This window comes from Poecile atricapillus, chromosome Z (assembly GCF_030490865.1).
Source record: "Poecile atricapillus isolate bPoeAtr1 chromosome Z, bPoeAtr1.hap1, whole genome shotgun sequence".
Lineage (NCBI taxonomy): Eukaryota > Metazoa > Chordata > Aves > Passeriformes > Paridae > Poecile > Poecile atricapillus.
In genome coordinates this window covers 61,557,372-61,578,704 of record NC_081289.1, presented here as the reverse complement: position 1 = coordinate 61,578,704, position 21,333 = coordinate 61,557,372, and the positions used below count along the sequence as shown (strand labels likewise).

General features: G+C 39.5%; 1 protein-coding gene across 1 annotated transcript in view; it reads right to left on the bottom strand.

Moving 5' to 3' along the window:
* The window catches only part of LOC131572728 (leucine-rich repeat serine/threonine-protein kinase 2-like), a 65,469-nt gene extending 48,659 nt beyond the window's left edge, over positions 1–16,810 (bottom strand). Inside the window, exons 1-8 of the mRNA XM_058826035.1 lie at positions 16,330–16,810; positions 16,151–16,236; positions 11,808–11,914; positions 8,702–8,790; positions 8,179–8,313; positions 6,420–6,554; positions 2,888–3,019; positions 283–402 (exon numbers count right to left, since the gene is read on the bottom strand). Of these exons, the coding sequence (XP_058682018.1) occupies positions 283–402; positions 2,888–3,019; positions 6,420–6,554; positions 8,179–8,313; positions 8,702–8,790; positions 11,808–11,914; positions 16,151–16,236; positions 16,330–16,489 (964 nt within the window). The 5' untranslated portion in view covers positions 16,490–16,810. The remainder of the gene's footprint in view (positions 1–282; positions 403–2,887; positions 3,020–6,419; positions 6,555–8,178; positions 8,314–8,701; positions 8,791–11,807; positions 11,915–16,150; positions 16,237–16,329) is intronic.
* Between the last annotated feature and the right edge of the window lie 4,523 nt (positions 16,811–21,333).

Genomic DNA, 21,333 nt, shown 5'->3' with positions numbered 1-21,333 from the left:
TTATGTTAAGAAGGGATTATCCAAAATTTGCCTATGAATAAACAGTTTCCTCTGTTCTGCTCTGTCAATATAACTTACCAGCTCTGAACACTGTGCAGATGTTTGGCATATGATATGAACACAGTCTTATCATAGTGAAACAGTAAACTGTAATTATATAGGAAATCCAGCTTTGTTGAAGCTGTCCTGCCTGAGGCTTTTGTGTTAATGAAATGGAGTTTGATATTATTACAGGAAATTACTAGAATGAAAAAACTAACAAGTAGACAGAGATTTACTCACTTAGAAGAGCTAAACAACTGAGAGCGGCAGCTTGTAACTTTGCATTTTCAGGATATGCTGTAACAGCCTTCACAATGACTTCTGGAACCTTATGTAATACAAGGATATTGAAAAAATTTCCTGAAACCACATAAGATAACAAATTAATACAAACACATATCTAGAGCTTTACATGCATTTAACATAAATTTCTCAGCACGCAATGCACAAACTTGGTACCAAATGTTGGTTTTCTTACTATGGGGCTTGACACACCAAAATTTTATTTTTGAAAGGAAGAGGTTAAGGATAAAAACCAGTTGGGATCTACATTCTTTGTGGGCCTTAATTATTTTTTTTACAAGAGGCAGAGGTTTAATGCAGAATGAAACACAAACAGTCATCAAAATAAGACAAATACAGTTGGTGTATCACAGGAAGCAAATGCAGTCCTGTTCCTGAATTCCTGCAATGATTTGATGTATCCTATGAAAAAAGTAATTTAACCCTAGAATAACCCTTTATTCTCTGGTTTTGCCCTCCTCATTAAATAAATCAAGGCCAGCATTATAAATATAGAATGTATTCTTTCTGGAACAGGAGAAAGCCTTTGAATAATAAATATATTTAGAGAATAACAATTATTTGAAGTTGTACAGTATTTTTTATTATAAACTGAATATAAGGCACTCTCCAAAAAGCAAGCAAATGCAAATAATTCCTTGTTTGGAAGTATCATGTAGAAAATAATAGACCAACATTCTGTCAAATATGGTTTGAGAGCCAATTTTGATATTCAAATAGCAATCAAATATCAATATTTGATAGCTATTTTGAAATTCAAATTAATTTAAATCTTGATTAGCAAAAATAAGAATTGGAGTAGTAATACGAAAAATCAGTTGTGTGGTCATGTTATATCAGCATTGCTGTTTCTTAATATATTTTAATGGAAAAGGTAAGTTTGTGTAAATGCATTACTTATGTAAAGAAATTAATAAACCTAGCCTATGTGATGAGTAATTCTGTTGGACTTGCAGCTGGCCAAACAGGTGCCAGCCACTTAAAATTCTAGAATAGCCATTACCAGATCAGCAAGAATGCATGATGGTGATTTTGGAAGCTAGCAGATGCTGACTTCACCATTTCACTGCCAGTTAACCCAGGTTTAGAAAGAGTGTCCAACAGAATAATCTGGGAAGCAGCACTAGCTATACACGTGAAAATCTTCCAGACTATTTCCAGGAGCATCTACCCATTTCACATCTGTTCCCACAACAGTGTGGTGCTGTGAACATCTCTTCCATAACTCTACTCCAATTGCTCCATATTAATTAAGATGTGGGGCTCAAAGAAGAAATGGATCTTGTGGCTGCTTTTCTGCCACTCTTCGTTGTTGGTCAGCATAAACATATGGCAAACATCTGATTGAAACCAGGCTGGTTGCACTTATGGCAAGATCAAGACCTGTCAACCAAGTTGCTGTATCCCCACAAGTGCTTGGCTTCCCTGCCTAGCTTTAGTTAGCCTTGCACAGCAAACTGTTCTAGGTTAGCATCACCTCTTGCCAAAAAACCCCGGCAATTACCACCTCAGCAGCCACCACATTTTCTTAGAAATTGTATCTGGCTTTCTGAAGGGGAATGGGAAATTGCTCTGGATTGCACTCAGGTCTGATCTGTATTTTCTACCATATCTACATGAAGAAGTGTAAACAGATGGTGAAAGGATGGGACTGACTTTATTACGGGGAGTCATGCACTGATACCAGCATCTGCAGTAGCTTCAGGCCACCACCTGCAAAAACTGCGAAGTCTAACTCTTGGTGAAGAAGAACCAGCCATGGAGTGAGGGCTGCTCAGACAGCTGCTCATAGTGGGTTTGTATGCAGCAGGGGAAAAAACATGTTTATTTTCATTTGAACTACCTGCTACATAGGCAAGTGTTCAAACAGATTTATTATAGTCACAAGTGTGAGAACAGAGCTGCCAAGAGGCACAACTTTTTGCCACTGACATGATTTCTCTTGCTGTGACACCAGCCCATTTTAGGCCAGACAACTGAAGTACTTTTGTTTAAGTCAAGGCAAGTCCAGAACCCAGTGATTCATTCACTGCTGCAGCACAGCGGGGCCCCAAGACAGGCATCATCACTGTCAGGAATGCAGCACAGGTCTCTGAAAATAAATGCATTGCAAGGAGGAAAACTAGAGTTTTAGAGAACGCTTTTCAAATAATTCTATAGCACCAGCTGTTTAACACACATTCACCACTGGCACTTCAAAAAAATGAAATATCTAAGTAATTTTCTTCTTTTCTACAATAACTTTATACAGAATCAGACCTACTAATTTTCCATTCTCCTATTGTGCTTCTCACCCTTTTTTGTCTCATTACTTCCCCCTAACTTGAGTCTTTTATGGCAGATTCTCATTGTTACTTATATTTACCTCATAAAGACACCATATTGACTGTGGCCAGGGTTTTGCATCATTAGACACATGGATCTATGCACCACCCTGAGGATTTACTGGAGTAGCTGTTGTTGCCTGTAACGCTCCCAGTTAACTCCAACTCTGACACACACACAAAAAACTGACTTTATATAAACAACTTTGTCAACTTACCCAATGTAAGCTTGTGCAACAAACAGCAACTCACTTCCTGAACTCTTTCACTACTGGGGAAACTTGTCATCATTTCCACTATAACATTGTAGCAGCGAACATTTCCCGACATGAGCACTTCAACATTGCTGGCTGAAGTAAGAAACAGAAACAAAAACTTCTTGTTACGAGAGAGGAAAAAAAAAGTTAACTGGATCCTCATTCAGACTAGTTAAATAGATTTATTTAGAGAACTGTGACTGTATTGCAGTTTTTACCTTGCATCTTCAAAGAAAAGTGGCTTTATTTCTTGATATGGCCATAAAAGACAAAAATTATTATGATAATTTTGAAATTATTCATTAAAACAATACTTTCTCACCTAGAGAATGGTAAATAACTGCTAGGGTTTTTCTTCCTATCTAGCTAATGGTTTTCAATGTGGACTCAAAATTCAGATTAACAATTTTGGTTTTCTCCCATTCCGTGTCAAGCCATGTAACAGAAGCCTCCTCCCAAACTAATTTTAGGTACCTTTTTTCTTACATGCAAACAAAATGTTTTATAAATACTGTATCAGTGTTATAAATAGTGTTTGTAATGTGATTGTGATCAAGTACACATTTTACAGTATTTCAGGAGCATAAAATTAAGAAACAAATTCAAAACTTTTATCTCATAAAATTTATTCTGTAGTAATTTATTTGATTTAATCACGTATTTCTGAGTTCTCCTTTCTTTAGGGGGCAAGTAGTGTATACCTGTTGTGTACTGAGAGTACTGAAATTTTCATCTAATATTCCTGCAATATTTTGAAAGCCATTGCACACCCTGTATTTCACAGAATCACAGAAGGCTGATGTTGGAAGGAACAACTGAAAGGTCACCGTGTCCAACCCACGTGTTCAAGCAGGGCTGCCTACAGCAGGTTGTCCAGATGGCTCCTGAGGATTTCCAAGGATGGAAACTTCACAGCCCCTCCAAGAAAACTGTGCCAGAGCTTGGTCACTCTCACCCAGTTTACTGTTTATTACTCAGGCTAGATACAGAAACCAACTGACAATCACGTAAGCCCATACAAAGACAGAATGTATCCATTACAACTCAGGACAGAGTGATCCCATATACTGTAATTTCAGACACAACAGCATCATGGTAGTTAAAACACAGTGTATGAAAGCATCCTTGTAGTATTTCTATCCAGAGTATGAGACAAAATATGAACCCAAGAAATCCTGGCCAAAATCCTGGCCCAAATGAATGAACTCCCTGTCACAGACTCCAGAGGAGTTAGCATTACTCTGCTGAGGTCTATAAATTTTCTTAATTGTTCTTCAGCAGCTTGGCTTCCCTGGATACAACATAAGAGAAATATTCACAACTATATTATTAAAGATAATTACCCTTTTTAAAAGAGCAGCAAATCTTTAAAATAATACTTCTCTAAATATTAAATAATGACAACCTACTGGATGAAAAAGCAAGCTCTTAGTGGGAAGCACTTCTGAAGCACTGTATTTGATAGAGAAGGAAGGTACCCTTCACAATGCTTTAATAGAACTTTAGCGATTTATCATGTCATTCTCAGCTGAAAACACACATTCCACAAGACAGTATTGCATCACTCCACATTATGTTATGATTTCAAAGGTGATACTTATGAATATAGTAAGAGTCAGACGATTCCAAAACTGATCACTATGGAGACAGCATAATGAACTGCATGTTGAAATCTGCAAGATCCAAGCAATGGCACATCTGCAGAAGCGTCACCGTTTTCTAGAACAAGTTACAGAAAGAGGTGGAACGGATCTCATTTAATCTTAACCACCAAAACTTGGTCATCTAGATTCTCTCAACAACTGATGACAAGATCTGAGCACTCCGTATGGCGACTCATCCCAGCTGGTTTAGGGTTAGGTAAATTTCCTCTTGAGGTGACTGTTTCTCCCTGCTAAACAGAGCCCAAGCCTGTCTGGTTCCCTATGCCTGCCATTTAGATGGGTAACATTCTGTGATCCACCACTCCACTTCGGAGGACAGTCACCAGTAAAGCATTTTTCTCATGCCACAAATACTACTGAGATTTAAGAGTTCTTGTACAGCTTAGAATAAACCCTTACCCTACAATTTCTTATGACATGAGCCAGAACCAAGTCTAAGTATGTATTAATGAAAGAAGGCATAGTGAGGTAGTCATTCAGAATAGAGACTTGAACTTCAGGGTATGGGGAGACATTTTGCTACCAGTTAAAGCACACTGTGCACTTACACTGAATTATCTTCTCTGTGGTGGCCTTAAAAGAACATAATATTTTGTTGAGTTCTTTAGGGATGTCACCAACTAAGAGTACGAATTACGGCTTTGCACATTCATGTGCAAGTAGTCTCTGTTCCTCTGGCTAGTTTCAATATTTCATATTAGAAATGAGAGTATTAAATACCTACTTTAGAGCAGGTCTTTTTCATGCCTTGTCTTGTTATACTTTGTATAAATATTTACTGCTTTGAAAAGAACTTAAAATCTGGCATCCTCTTCTCTAGAAAACTGCAGTAACTTCTGTGCTAGGGTAAAATTATTCCTCACCCAAGAAATACTAAACTTTTTAAACACGAACTGGAACAGCAAGACTTTTGAGAAATAGGAACTAGATAGGTTGGAGTCTGATGAAATGCAGGACACTCCAGTCTAGTTCTTGTTCAGTGAGCATTCATGGGGCCAGCACAGCTCCTATAGAGGCAGAGAGGATGTACAAGCAAGGCTTTGTAAGTAAACACATTTGCAGGAGATATGACATTATGCACTTCATGAAAGACATGGCGAGCAGAACCCTGCTCTACGCTTTCTAAAGTTTGTCAGCAGGAAGCTGACAAAAGCTGCCTGTGTGTCAACAAGATCAGATTGCTGCCAACAAATTGACACAAATCGTCCAACACATTTCTCAGGATGTGATTTTGCATAGAACAGGGACTGCTGTTACCAGAAGAAAAGATATAACAAAGACATTTTCTTCCAGTCTTACTGCACAACAACTGAGGACATTGTAAGACTACCACATGCACAGTGCTACTAATTGCAGCCACCATGGAATGACCACAGCAGGTGTCTGAACTCAGATATCTTTTCCCAGGCCTGGCCACTGAATTTGTACTGGCAATTTTCCCTTTGTGGGACAGACTTTGCAGAGAATATTCTTTACCTGTGACCTGAACTCATTGAAGATTTATTTAGTCCATAAATATTTCTTATTCTTCAAGTAGTAAAAGATGACAGGGCAGGGTCTTGAACTTCAGTCTCTACAACCATGATAAGCATCTTTGCTACCACTTACTCCAAGGAGAGACTTCTGCTTTAATGGTTAAATATAAAAAATATCTCATTAAAAAAAAGGTCTTTCCCAAAGAAAACAGGAAGATGATTTGTCTGGCAACTCCAAAACAGTTCTCAATGATTTTTTGCAGCCACACAAAGATTACTTTTTACAGTGACAGAAAGCATGAGCTGTTGCACACTGTGGGAGAAAAGGAATTGAAAATAACTTCTAACACTTACGTGGACCAGCTAAGGAATGTAATGAATGAAGTGCAGGAAGAATCACCTCTTCTTTCTCTGGAAACTCTTTAAACACTTTCAGTATGATCATGTGATCTTTGCTTTCAACAAATTCAGTCAGCTGCTCTTCTGGAACTAAATTGAAAGGCAAGAGATAAAGTACATTTTGAGGAAATAATTCTTATCCTGGTACATAATGAGAAAAGACAACTGTTTTTATCAGGTTTCCTTATATTTAGTTTCTATGTTTCACAGAAAGTAAAGTACTCTCCATACACATCATCTTTCATGATTATAGCTTTTTTAACTAAAAACTGAGCTACTTTATGAACACCTTTTTCTAGCTTACACTTTATGTAATTGAGTTCTGACTTCTAAATGCTACCTTGTGAATCTGTATTTTTGAAGTCTTTTAGCCTTTCTCACAGAATGGTAATCCAAACCAAGTTTCCAGAGATAGTCCAAACCAAGATAGTATATAAGTGAGGGAAAAGCTAAACACACCGTGAAAAAAAAAATAAAAATTAGGGAATGCCATTTTGCATACCCTAATTTTTTATTTTTTTTTTAAAATAATGGTCTTTTTTCCATAAAGCCATGCTTAACTTAATGGCTTAAGGTTTTTCTCTCCCTGGCCCCTCTTATTCATACTGACATAACTGTGTGGCTGTGCAATGAACCACATAAAGCAACTGACCCAGGATGAGAGAGAGCACCTTTTAAATTTCACAAGCAGAATTGTTTTCTGAATCTGGTCAAGATAAGGTTATGCAAACATCCACATAACAAAAAATGACATGGTGGCTCAGAGGTAGAGGAAACAAGGCAGGAGTAGCCTAGGAACTTGTCACATTGATGCTGCCATCAAGAAGAAGGTATGCAGGTCTGTACCTGCAGCCAGATCTGTCAAAATCTGGCACTTACAAAAACCATGCACAGAAAACATGAGAAGTTCAGACTTCTGTGGAGACTGAAGAGAAAATATAGCAGGGCAAAAGTATTTAGGGACAGGAAGAAGAAAAGGAACAGAGAAGATAATTCCAAGCACACATGTGGGAAAAAGACTTAAAAAAGCAATATATAATGGTGCCAAAAAGAACCAATCTGAAGAACTGAAGACTATCTTTGAAGCAAAGGAGTACAGCAGAGCGATAGCATTTCTCAATATTTATTTTGACTCAAGAAATTAAATTCAAAGCAAGGGGACTACAAGGGCACTTCTGGCCGTAACATGCACAGTTCCTGAAATTTCTGCAAAAATTCAATACATGGTGACTTCATTTTTCAGAATAAATGGGAATATTGTATGGACACATTATCCCCTTTTAGCATTGTCAGGGTAAAAAGCAGAACCAAGTATTTTTCTAAAGTACAAACATTTTGCTTGCTTTCAGAACTGTTCATGTTACTAAAATTTACCAGTCTTTAAATACACAATCCTGTTTTGGAGAATTCAAATCAAATGTCACTATTCTTTATTCTAGCTACTGACCAGTGTTAAATCCCATCTTTTCAGCTAACTGTGGATTTAGAAATGAAAGGACATTTTGAATTTTTAAAGATGTCATATTCATTGCTCTGATTTATAGAATTTGTGATATTGCTTGGAAAGTCTGTTTTGTCCTAGCTCATTTAAGCACAAACATAATCCACAAACCAGTCCAGAATGCAAGAATTCATTTATTGCATTTAAATTAATATCTGTCATCCCTCCCAATCTATACATTTTTATAACGCCATAAACTACAAGATAAAATACCTTTCTCAAAAAGTTTGTGTAATGCTTTACATCCATGCTGTTGGATCTCTTCATTTTTAGGGAAGGTGTGCATGGCATTAAACACCAATGAAAACACATCCACCTCTTCTTCCAAGAGCAGGAAAGCAATTATGTCTGAACAGCAGAAGAGATTACATGTTGCACTGATTATTTATTGACATTTTCATTGAAACACCATAAAACACAGAATTCTTTAATACTGTCCTTAAAGTTTAAGCTGACAGTTCAAATCCAGCTTTGTATAACCCATGACAAAGTTCTCTCTAAAGGTAGCATTTTAAAATAGTACTGATGTTCTAAAACTTCACCACCAAAAGACAGTTCATGCCTATCTGGTAAAAAGGTGCAAAATAGTACTCATTATTTTGTATACAACAACACATGACAAGTGACTTCATGGAGTAAAACAGAAAAATCCAGTCTGCCATGTACAGGCACACACTTCATATCACCTCTGTGTTTTAAAGGCATAGATGAAATAGGAAAGTAAAGCACACAATACCTGACATGAGGAGTAGATTTAATGCTTTTAGTCCTATTACTGATAGATTTTTATTTCCTTTGTGGACTGTAAGCATTTTAAGAATCTGCCTAAAAATTGAAGACAAAAAAAAAAAGAAGAAAAGAGTTACAGCTAAAGAAATACTGACAAACACAAATTTTTATCAGATATTTACTTTGAAAACAGAAGTAGTTGCAGAAATTAGCAAAACCTTAAAAAGCTCTCAAATAATTTGTCAAAAACCCTTTTATTTCAGTTTATATTTTTTTCAAGTTACCAATGAAGTAATACCAGAATTTCAACTGTGATCATAGTTCATTAAAATACTGATGCATAATTTATCCAATTTACTTTAATTTTCAGTCAGTTATACAAATTAATTCTGCAGGGTCATTTAGGAGGTGGTTACTCTCCAAAGTGCTGGGACAGCACAGCGTTGCTCTGCTTGCAGCAAGAGCTCAGTTACACTGAACAACCAAGGTCTGGTGGAAGAGAAGAAGCAGTTTCCTGGCTGAAGAACTTGAACAGCATCTTGATGAACTCTACCCTACGTTTCAGCCCTACTATTAATTATATATAAGTACTACTATATTATTATATATATACTACTATATTTATATAGATATTTCTAACATACTTTACTCAGACTACCATCTGTAAAGAGTGACTAAAAATCTGTAACACCTCTTCAAAAAATATAATTCTAAAAGCATTGATACCACACTGAATGAAGCAGATCTCAGAATATGGGGGCACTGTAATTAAAACCTAAATTAAAATGCATAGACTTACACACAAAAAACTAAAGAAACTTTATTTTTTTTACTTTTCCTTATTTTAGAGAGCTTCATTCTGAAATTTTAATAATCTTCAAATATGAATCTTTGCATATATAATATCTAATAAAAATAGATTGTGCAGTAGTTTGTGATACTTTAGTTGATATTCTTGACCTGTCTTGAGAAACATAAGCAGCACTTGAAGTTTCATCCAAATTTCATATCCCAGCTCTGGCAGTGACGTTGTCTGCCTTGCTGAAGTCTAAACTTATAAGCTGGAATTAATGTATCGCTGTTTTCCCTTCATGCTACGATGCAGCTAGCTTCTCTCTCCTCTGTTGTAGCACTAGTGTCATAGCCATGATGACCAAAATAGACAAGAGAGACAAAATCTGATGAGAGGTATAATATCAGCTATAGGTATAATTTTAGAAAATTCCCTCCTATACATCCTCCTATTTCAAGTATAACCAAGAGGAAGGATGTAAACCTTTATAAACTTCTTCTGCTGTAGGGAAGTTTAACATAGGAGATTACAAAACATCTCATGAAGTCTATATAAGCTTGTGGAAAGAATGCAAATACACTGAAGGAAATTCTCTTTCTCTTTACAGTTACAGCAACTATTTAATTATTTATTACACTGACTGTCAGAAACACCTAAATCAATAGCAAACTACCATTTGTAAATGTAACTGCAGTGTAGTCAAGTTGGATCATAGCTGAGAGACAAAAGAAAGAAATGCTTTTTCTAGTTTAATATTCCTATTCTCCTGAAATAATTACATACACAAAAGGGAAAAATCTCCTGAAAAAAAATGACCTTTTCTTATCTATTGTAACAGTTTCCTGCCTTGCTGTAAACAGCATCTATTCATTATGGTGTTGATTCACTGCAATTCTAGTACAATCCATGCTCAGAGAACATGAGACATAATTTAGCTTGCTTGCTCTGCCTTTGGCACTGACAGAAATGCCTGAGCCTACTCCTCCACTAAGTCTTCCCACAGCAAGGGAAACTGTCAGAATATCAGACAGGGATATATAGTTGGCTAAAATATTGGTACAGAGAAGGAATCATGTACAGCAATGCTATCATCAGATCTTTAGTGAAGTTTGAGTTTGAAAAGGATGCTTTGTTAACTGTACACATTGCGTGGGCGCGGAGGAGGCTGTGGGAAAGATCAGTCCCAGAAAGTAATTTTTCTGGGACCTGAGAATGAGCAGCAGTATCTCCAGCTCTCAGGATACAAGCTTTTAAGCTGCCAAAGAAATTGCAACTAGCATGTGCAGCTTCAGCTTAGTTATCTCTTGTTCATGAAAAGCAACCCAAGTCACTTTTGCTTTCCAACAAAAACTGCCAACACATCTTTCAAGGGAGTTCACTCCCCTACTGCCATGTATTCTAGCCACTATAAAACAAGTAAACAAACCCCCACAAAGTCAAAATGCATCTTCATGCTATTTTTCAATAGCAACCTTTCCAAGGAAGTGTGTGGTGAGAACTATGGAGGCAGATTCACGGGGTTATAAGGCTGTATGTTCTTGCTGCTGTCATTATCAGCCCTGAAGGCAGCAATCTGTCCAAGAGTAAGAACACCTAACCAAGTTCCCAAACCAACCTCCGTGCACATTCTGCCTACATCTATAATTAGCATTTGTGCTACTGGGAATAGAATTAGAATTTGTGCTATTCAGCCAACTTATGTGGCTGTTCATCCCATCTAATCACAGACATCCAGAAGAAGATTTGCTTAGGCTTCCTTTGACAGCTGATAGACCAGAGTTGAGCAAGTCCAACCCACAATTTGCTCCATTTACTAAAAAGAACAAACCATTACTTCTGAAGGTAATTGTATCCACTGAACTCACAGGTAGTTGAGGTGATCAGTGTAAATACTTATCTTTAAGACAATAATAAGAGGTGTGACAAAACCTCCTCCTCTTGATTTACACTACTTAAGTTTGTGGATATAATTCCTCACATTTGAAAAAACACACACAAACATCCAGGTGATACTACCTCTGCCAAAAACGTTACTTAGGATTTTTTTAATGTGTAAGTGGAAATTCCTGTATTTCAATCTGGGCCCTTTGCTTCTCATTCTGTCACCGAGTGTCACTAAAAAGGGCCTGTCTCAATCTCCTTTACTTTCTGCACCAGGTATTTAAATACACAGATAAGATCTCTATTTGTGTGTCACATTCTGAAGGCTGAAGAAATGCACAAAAAAAGCTGATGTAATAACTTTATATATTTAATTGCATATATATGCTGCCAAAATGACCAAGCACTCTAGCAGACTCTTTGTATACAAAATACTTACTGGTGAACACCCAGTACTTCCCAGTCCTTCCCAACATCCTTAGGAGCCATGTTTTGTAGAGTACTTGGACAAATTTCTATTAATTTACAAAGAAGTGACCAGCCCATCTGTAAAACAAAAATACAGCTATTTTAGAATAGATATTCTGCTTGGAAGTTTTACATTGTCTTCTAATATCCTTGGCTTTTGCAAGACACCTGTTCTGTTACCTAGCTAAATCAGTAAGGGAAAAATAATTAACACAAGACAAATGGCATGGAAAGTTAAAAGTGGAAGTAAAACATATGTTAATTATTCTGATTGCATTGCTTGCAGGAACACATCACTCTCAATCTGCTTCAGCACTGCTTGAGGATAAAGGGCACACAGTTAAATGAGCTGCTGTTAAACAGAAACATACGATGTGATCCATAGTATGTTACCACAGGCCAGGGAAAACCCCTGTACTATTACAGGTGGTTCACATTTAACAAAAAAAAAAAAAAAAGTGTGTTTTCCTAAGAATTTGCCATTTAATTGCAAATTGTAAGAAAGTATACATTTTTAAAGGTCTTCAATGTTTTAAATGGGGATGAGATACATAAACAATCACCATACATTTCATATTCTTGCCATCAACCCTCAGTTCTGTGTGCTTTCAAAATATAACAAAGGCAGTAGAAGTTTTGAGATCATAAGGAGTGAAAGACAACTAAACCAAATGTATTTGTTCTTAAGAACTACCTGTTCCATCCTATTCCATTCTTTGACTTTCAAACATCTGTAAATAATGCCAAAAGCTAAAAATGCTCCTCTTTGATCTTCTGTATCAGAGAAATCTGCTCTTTTATGAATATCTACAGGCTGATATGACTGAATAGGCTGCAGTGAGGAAGGAGTAAGCAAAGTCTGTACAAAGAAATAACTGATGAAAGAAAATCCCTCTATTGAAAGAAGTGAACAGTGAAATGTCAAAAGTCAAGATGAAGCAGATTTTACAAAAAGGAATTATAACAAGGCATGTGAGTTTCCTTGAGCCTATAAGTAAATTAAAAAGTGGAGGCAGGCCTGTGACAAGGCTGTGCTTTAAGAATAGAGTCAAGGCAGAAGATATATATGTAACAAAGACTCTATACATAACTGGATCGCTTTTTCACAGAAGAGTTAAGTAAAGCAAAGAGGTCAAGATGGGACAGCAAACAACAGGAATGTAAATGGCTACCTCCAAAGTGTTTAACAACGAAGTTCATATAAAGTGCATGATCCCTAACCCTGCAATCAGTAAGACTAGAGACATGGAATTACAAGTCTGGTAGTGTAGCCACCCACAGGAATAGCATAAGCCTGAATCTAGACAGCTTTCCTGACAGCTTTGTAGAGTGTGTAAAAGGTGATGTAGCTCCCTGGGGACTGGAATTCTGCTTTTGTCTTTCACACATTTGGTTGCAGTGTGAGCATAGCCCATATCTGCAGGACTTTTGTTCCTGTTTCAGTTTAGATTTGCAGAGACAAATGTTTTAAGCCAATTACAACACTAATGTCTGCAGATTGAGCTTGACTGTGAGCCAATTTCCATGCACTTCTCTTCCTTGGATAGCAAGCTGCCTTGCCCTGCATGTGACTACAAATGTCTTACTATGGACATTCAGGCTGGTCTGTGTAACTGAGTCCTTACTAAGTGTAGGTACAATGAATAGTCTTAATAACCATTGGTCCAAGATGAGGGCATGCAATTCCCTAATTTTCCATGTTGCAAACAAAATAGTTTATTTGTGATAGTCAATCAGGTACAAATTTCAAAAACCTTGTAGAAGTGACTATTAATTGATAAACTGCTTATTCCTTAGAAAATATTTTATCTTAGAAGTCCCACTTTATAAGAGCATTCTAACTGTTCTTATAAAATTTAGAATCTGATGAAAACTTGCTTAATTACTTTAGAAAATTTCTTTTTGTATTAACTGTTTCTGATGAATTTTATATTCCCATTGAACATTTTCATTTGTATTGTTAGGACTCCAAGTACTGACAAACATTTATCAAATCTGTGATCCAGAGAAGACCAATGGAAACATCTGACCTGCCGATATGTGGTCTATTTTACAATATTAAAGTCACAACCTGAGGTAACAGAGAGCTTATTAGCTGTTTGATAATTAAGTAAGAAAGCAAGGTCTTTCAAATAACAGAAATCCTGAAGGTTACAGGGAAGGGAAATAAAGCAAACAAACATGTCCTTATAAAGACTCAAATAAATCCCAACATACAGAAATAGTTGGTAGCAGCACTGAAGCTCATTATTTTTAAACCAGACCCTTTTTGTTTCTAGCATGCAATTAATTAATATTAGGTCCCACCATCTATGTAGCTCTGCTGACTGCTCTTTAAACAAGTGCACTCATATTTTGCTCTAGAGTTTCTCAGCTGCTCCAATCATTGCCAGAGAAACTGCAGAAAACTACCCTATTTACTTAAAGACATATATTTTACTTACAGGAACTACTGGCTTTCCACACCTGTACCTTACTACTTCTGAAGGAGCCTGCAGGGTTTAGGCCTGCAGTCTGACTTGGCCAGCTCTTACAATATTGACCTACTAGGCAAATTAACCCTGTACAAGTTAGTGGAACAGCAGCAACCCATGATGCTTTGTAACCAGTTAAGGAGGGGAGGCAAAGTAAATTCTCATTTTAGGTATGCCTCTGACTGTGTTTATTCTCTTACGTGAGTCAATTTTTTTACAATGCCAAAAGAAAAAGGAGGATGGTTAATTATTTATTCAATAAAAAAATCGTTAATAGTGCAAAGAGACTGCACTGAAATCAGGGCCTCATTAACTTCGCCACTGCTGTAAAGTGAGAATTTATTAAAAAAGATTACAAACAAATAGCAGTGAATGAAGCAAGAAGACAGAGCTCTACTTACAGTGTGAATGTTTGTAAACATCAAAACTGAATGTGAAAGAAGAGCTGCCCAAGACATTTTATGAGGAATGGAATTTGAGCTTTGCACTGGCTATGAATTTCCCACTGCAACACAACACAGTAATGCAAAGGAGGTCCAGAACTTCTAAACTGTATGACTGCAAATGTAGGCAGGAAGAAGATTAAAATTAATTTTAAAATTCTGCGTTAGAATTAGGTATTTTAAGAGCTTTAAAATGAAAATTAATCACTATCTTCCTTATGCAACTCTGAGAGTCTTGTCCTATCATTTCACACCTACTTCTTGTTTTGATTTATGTTTTACTTCCAAGTTTAGACTTCTGGGCAGAGGTTTTATAAATTAATGTACTTTATCTTGAAAATAACTGCTGATTCATATTCCTGTATTTGTTAAAAACCTGAAAATCATACAGTAAAGTAAGTAAAACATTAAGACACAACTATTTAGTTTTCAAAGAAATCTCAAGAACACTTATTTCAGATTAATCACTACAGAAATACAATTTCACACTTAATCTAGATTTTGGGCTTTTGACCTCTAGCTAAGGTCTAGTACACAGAAAAACCCCCAAACCCAAAACCTTAAAATACATTATTAAGAGGCATTTGCAATATAATTCATGTTTTGCCTTCCAGTTGAATTGAAAAAATCCCAAAACATGCCCAAAATATTGTGACTATATAAAGGTGCTTAAGAATAAAAAAAAAAATAAAATCAAGTGAGATGCACAGAAATCTGGAGCTTATAAACATCCTCTATGCATAGCATAGTCAGAAATTTAATATATGCCTGCCAGGAAGAAGCTGTTTCATATGACAAGTCTGGCAGCTCTACCATAACATCAAATTGTGCAAGTGCCACACCCAGTCCAAATGGGCCAATGTTAAATTACAGGAGCAGGCAGGCAAAACCTTAAATTGCAGAACTTACTCGTAGCTAAAATATTCCCCCCTGCCTTTAAAAAGCTGTGCTAGCACAAGTCTCAACGATATGGCTACATATATATGAATTCATAGTATAAAATAGTGCTTTTCAGAAAGTTGTCTAACCACGGCAAAATTCAATATGGACACGTCAAAATTATATTAGATAACATTATTGGTAATTTAGAACCCTATATTACACAGTATTCACACGGCTTAATTTTTATTTCCTATTTCGTCTCCTGCCGGTAAAAACAGAGACGCAGCCAGTGGCGCCTGCAATAAGCTGGAGCGCTTGGTCCCTTTAAATGCCAGCGGTGACAGCGCCCTTCTACAGCTCAGAGCACTTCATGAAGCGGCCCAGGAGACAGACAGCAAGTTAAGGAGAAATCGACAAGCGGAACAAGAACTTTTATCCCGGGACGGGCCGGCGTTCGCTCATCCCGGAGCGCAGCCGGAGCGGGGAAAGCGGCCCCGACCCGCCCGGCCCCTGACCTGCTGCACGCCCGCCGCTCCCGGGTACAGATCCACCACCAGCAGCAGGGGCACGTGGACATTTTTGCCGCTGAAGAGCCGGGGAGCTGTGGGGGGACAGAGACAGACAGAGAGACCGCGTTAGCGACCGGCGGCGGGCGGGACCGGGCGAGGCAGGGCAGGGCAGGGCAGGCGCTCACCGCTCTGCCGGGCCGCCAGCTCCAGCAGGTCGCTCAGGGTCTGCACCAGCGTCTCCAGCCGCTTCCTCTCCTGGACGTTTTGAAGCCGGACGACCAGTTTCGTCAGGGCCTGCTCCTCCCCCGCCACTGCCTCCCCTTCCTCGGGGCCGCCACTGGCCATGGCCGACCCGCTGTCCTCTCTGTGCCCATCCGCCGCTCGGCGGGACGAGCGCAGGGCTGGGCTGGGCTGGGCGGTGCGGGCCTATCCCGCTGCTGCGGCCCCGCACTGCCGCCGCCCGGCCGCCGTCACCCGGCCCTCCCGAGCCGCCCCCGCCGCGGCCTCCGGCCCCTCCCACGGCGCTGCTCCATGGACACGGCCAAGGACCGGCCCCCGCGGGCGGGCGGCCCCCGGTAACCCCTGGGAAACGCCCGCGGGCCCCGCGCAAGCGCCCGGCACACAGAACCGGCCCGAGGGCAGCTCCCCCTCACCGTGATTGACGACGCGGCTGCCCAATACAGCTGCCGAGCAGAACCCGCGGTCTGCCCGGCAGTGCCTCGCTATAAAAACCGGCCAGCGGTGGTGTGGGATGGGTGGGTTTGGTGTATGGGTTGGGTGAGGATCTGTAACCCTGTTGGATATCTACATTAAGGCAGTCTGCTCCTGAAAGGCTGCGCCCTGTGGGAGAGTGTGGAATTGGGCCTTGGAAGAAGGGAGGAGTGAGGTGAAGGTGTTTTAAGACTTCATTTCCATCTCTAATTGCTCTACTCTAATTTGTTTGGCAATAAGCTAGTTTCCCCCAGTTGAGTCTGTTTTGCCTGTAATAGTGATTGGTGAGTGATCTCTCCCTGTCCTTGTGTTGACCCATGAGCCTTTCGCTATGTTTTCTCTCCCTCCTCTAGATAAGGTGAGTTAGAGAGTGGCTTTGCTGAGAAGCTGGTGTCCAGATGGGGTTAACCCACCACAGTCCTTTTTGGCCCCCACCACATTACTCTTGCCTGAAACCACAGATGTCTGAAATCTTCAGTGTGTGTCTTCTACCCACATTGATGGTAAATGCTGTGTTGTTGAAGTCTCTGCTTGTTCCAGTTTGCAGCTGGCTCAAAGTCCTAGATCACTTGTAGTTCTTCTAGTAAATACTTTGTTGTGGTTGTAGATTCCTGAGCTAGACATCTTGAGCCTGAGTTAATGTTTCCTCTTCTTTCCATTATGTTGGTAAACAATAAAAAACTGCTAAATGTTTCTGAGGTTCCTGAATAAATATAGGAACTAATTTCTAGAGATAGGTGTCTCCCAAGGTTCATTTCTCTGCAGGTAGCAGTTCCCTGGAGTGCTGGTTGGAGAGGATGCCAGCTTCTGCTAGTCTCTGGAAGTCTGGTAGAGTTTGACAAAAGTTGTCTGAAGCATATTGATTAGAAAAGAGGAGAATGGAAAGAATGAGGTAGTCTTGGTAAGCATCTATATTGTAGTTTTCCTGGATTTTTCTGGGAAATTCCAGTGAAGATATGTTAATATCTTCACCAGAATGAATGAGGAGAATGGGTTCAAATTCAAAGACAGTAAGTTGAGATTGAATACTAGGAAAAAGTTCTTCACTGTGGGCGTGGTGAGGCATTCTAACAGGCTGCCTGGGGAAGTTATGGATGTCCCATCCCTGGGGGTGCTCAAGGCCGGGTTGGATGGGGCTCTAAGCAAGCTGCTGTAGTGGAAAGTATCCTAGCCCACAGAAGGAAGGTTGGAACAAGATGGTCTTCAGGGTCCCCTTCCAATCTAAACCATTGCATGAACTGTAGAAGTGATTAGAGGTTGTGTCTGAGCTGTCTTGTGTTGATGTCTGGCAGGAAAATTGAGCTCTGATAGTAAAGTGTAGTTGTCTGAATGTTGTTCTTATCTGAGTGTGAGAAAAGGGAAAAGGACTTTACCTCTGGAGTGCTTCTTAAATGTTTTCCTACTCTGGAAGTTTCATATGTTTCTGACCTCTTTCTAATGTTCTGTCAGTGAATGTGGATGGCTTACCATGAAGACCACAACAAAGGGCCCCAGATCTTTAATTTAAACAATTTTGGTTTTTTTCTGTTGGGTCTCAGTGTGTTTATTCCACGTCTCCTGTTCTCTATCAGCTGTAGCATGTTGTGTTGTTTTATGCACATAGTTTGAAAAGACTGTACAGAGTCACAGAATTAACTGGGTTGGAGAAGACTTTTAAGATCATTGAATCCAACCTATGACTAACACCACCTTGTCAACAAGACCATGGCACTAAGTGTCACATCAAGTCTTTTTTTGAACACCTCCAAGGACAGTGACTCAATTTCTTTTTGGCCACAGGCTATAATTCCACATCATACAGTCTTCTGGTTTGATATAGCAATTTCCATGGCCTCATCATCTGGTATATAATGAATATTGTTATATTTTCTTGAAATCAGTGTAATGTTATGTATGAATGGAGGATGCACTGACCATTACAGAAGCTTCCTAAGTGAACACAACGTTAGATTTGAGTCTGCTGTAACTGTATTTTGTTTTAGCTCCATGTAGAAGTTGATTGGTGTAGGAACTTCTGTTGGAGTAGGGCTGCAAAGGGAATTCCAAAGGAAGGGGCAAGCTACTAGAAGACATACCAGGAGACCCAGAAGAACTTTTTTTAATCTGAGTTATGGCTCATGTCTGGGCCTAGGGCTCATCCCATTCCTAGGATTTGTTTTAGAAATTAAATCCATGTTGGAGCTCCAGGTTGATTTGGGTTGTAAGGGTCATTTTTGCTTTCTCTTCTCAGTCATCTCTAATGTCTCTTCTGAAAATAATTTTCTTGTCTTGTGCTCCTTTCCCTCTCTTGGCTACATACATTTTCATGTTTGGAATAAAAGTTTCTGCTTTATCTTTTAATTTAGTCTGTCCTTGACATTAGCCATCTGTGACTGGCTTTTGCTATCAGCTGTGTAGCAGGTCCCTCATTTATTCACCCTTCCTAGCTTTGGTGTTGACACTGATTTAAATGTTCTATGGTGCTTTTAGGGTGAGATACCAGGATGCAGAGAGAGATTCTGGGTCAGATGTGAAAGGAATGCATGTTGCAGTGTGATACAAGTATATTTCAGAACTGAAATTTCATCTTTTTGACAGGAGGGGGAGGCTGTGTGCAAGGAAAGAGTGTAGGCTGTTGCTTCTGCATTGCTGGGAAGGAAAGTGTTTTTCTGGAACAGTTCTTTTCCCTGGATCATTTCTAGTTCAGTTGGGCTTTTTGGGGGTGGAACTCTCTTTGGATTTTGTTTCTGTTTGGTTTTGTGGGGGGGAATGTATGTGAGAATGAGTTTGGGTTTTTGTGTGGGAAGTTCTAAATGTTTTTTTGTTTGGTCTTCTGAGGTTTCTTTGTCTTTTGTTGTTTTTTTTTTCCTCTTCCTGGTCTCCCATTATTTTATTTGCAGTGCTTTACACCACCTGGTAAGCCTGCAGAAGCTGTGTTAGGTATTGCCTGAGGACTCTTCTCTTTGCAAGCTATTTCTGACAGAGAGCAATGTCAGTCAGGTTCATTTTCTCACATTCAGTTTTGTCTCATGCTTCCCCTAGAGAGGAGAATGAAAATTTAATTACACGAGAGTTTATAACCACCTTTTTTTTGGTTTTTGAAATCTGCTTTGAAGAGCCCATGCATATTTATTACTGAAGGCGTAATACTCTGAATAAATATTCTCTCCAGTGTTACATTCTGTGTGTTTTAACCCTGAAGCTGGAAAGAGGGTGGTGTTAATTTGAATGACAGAAGGTGCTCAGACAGAGCCTGTTCAGAAGTGATATGACAGTTATTTGATTCACCCCTGGACAAAATGCTGATAAATGATCCATCTGCTTTTATGTCGTAACCAGCAGGGACTGTGTGGTGTTAATGAATCCATTGTTACAGAAAACAGTGGCAGAGCAGGTATTCTACCTTGACTTTTTCAGCTCTTATTTTAGCTATCAGGGATTTAAATTTTAAAAAGATGAAGTACTGTCTATAGGCACATACTTGATCACTGCTCTTTGTATGTGAGGGTACATCATCTTTACAGCTTCCAGATGAATGGGCTCGGACAGGCACTCTCTTTGCTGGGTAGGAAACTGGCTGATGGCCGGAGCCAGAGAGTAGTGGTGAATAGTGATACATCCAGGTGGTGGCTGGTCACAAGTGGTGTTCCCCAGGGGTCAGTATTTGGACCAGTCCTGTCTAATATTTTTATCAATGATCTGGACGAGGGGATCAGGCGCTTCCTGTCAGTTTGCAACAAGTTGGCACCACAGTGGAAGTGTTGATCTGCTGAAGGGTAGGAAGGCTCTGCAGAGGACACTGGACAGGCTGAACAGGATTGATGGGCCAAGAACAATTGTGTGAGGTTCCACAAGTGCTGAGTCCTGCACCTTGGTCTCAACAGCTCCTCAACAATGGAGTGCTGAAGGCTGGAGCAGAGTGGCTAGAAATCTACCCAGTGTAAAGGACCTGGGGGTGCTGGGCAACAGCAGCTGAACATGAACCAGGGTGTGCCCAAGTGGCCAAGAAGGCAAATGGCATCCTGGCCTGGATTAGAAATGTTGTGTCCAGCAGGACCAGGGCAGCAATTGCCCTGTACTCAGCACTGGTGAGGCCATGCCTCAAATCCCATGTTCCGTTTCGGGCCTTTCACTGCAAGAAAGATACTGAGGTGCTGGAGCAAGACCAGAGGGTCTGGAGCACAAGTCTTATGAGGAGCAGCTGGGGGTGTTTAGCCTGAATAAAAGGAGGCTCAGGAGAGACCTTATTGGTCTCTACAACTGCCTGAAAGAAGGCTGTAGCCAGGTGTCAATGTCTTTTCCCAAGTAGTGAGTGATAGAACAAGTGGAAATGTCCTCAAGTTATGTGAGGGGAGGTTTAGATGGGAAATTGAGAAAAATTTCTTCCCTGAAAGTGTTGTCCAGCCCTGGAATGGGCAGTCCAGGGAAGTGGTTAATCCACCATCCCTGGGAATATTTTAAAAAAATGTTGATGTGGCCCTTAGGGGCATGGCTAATGG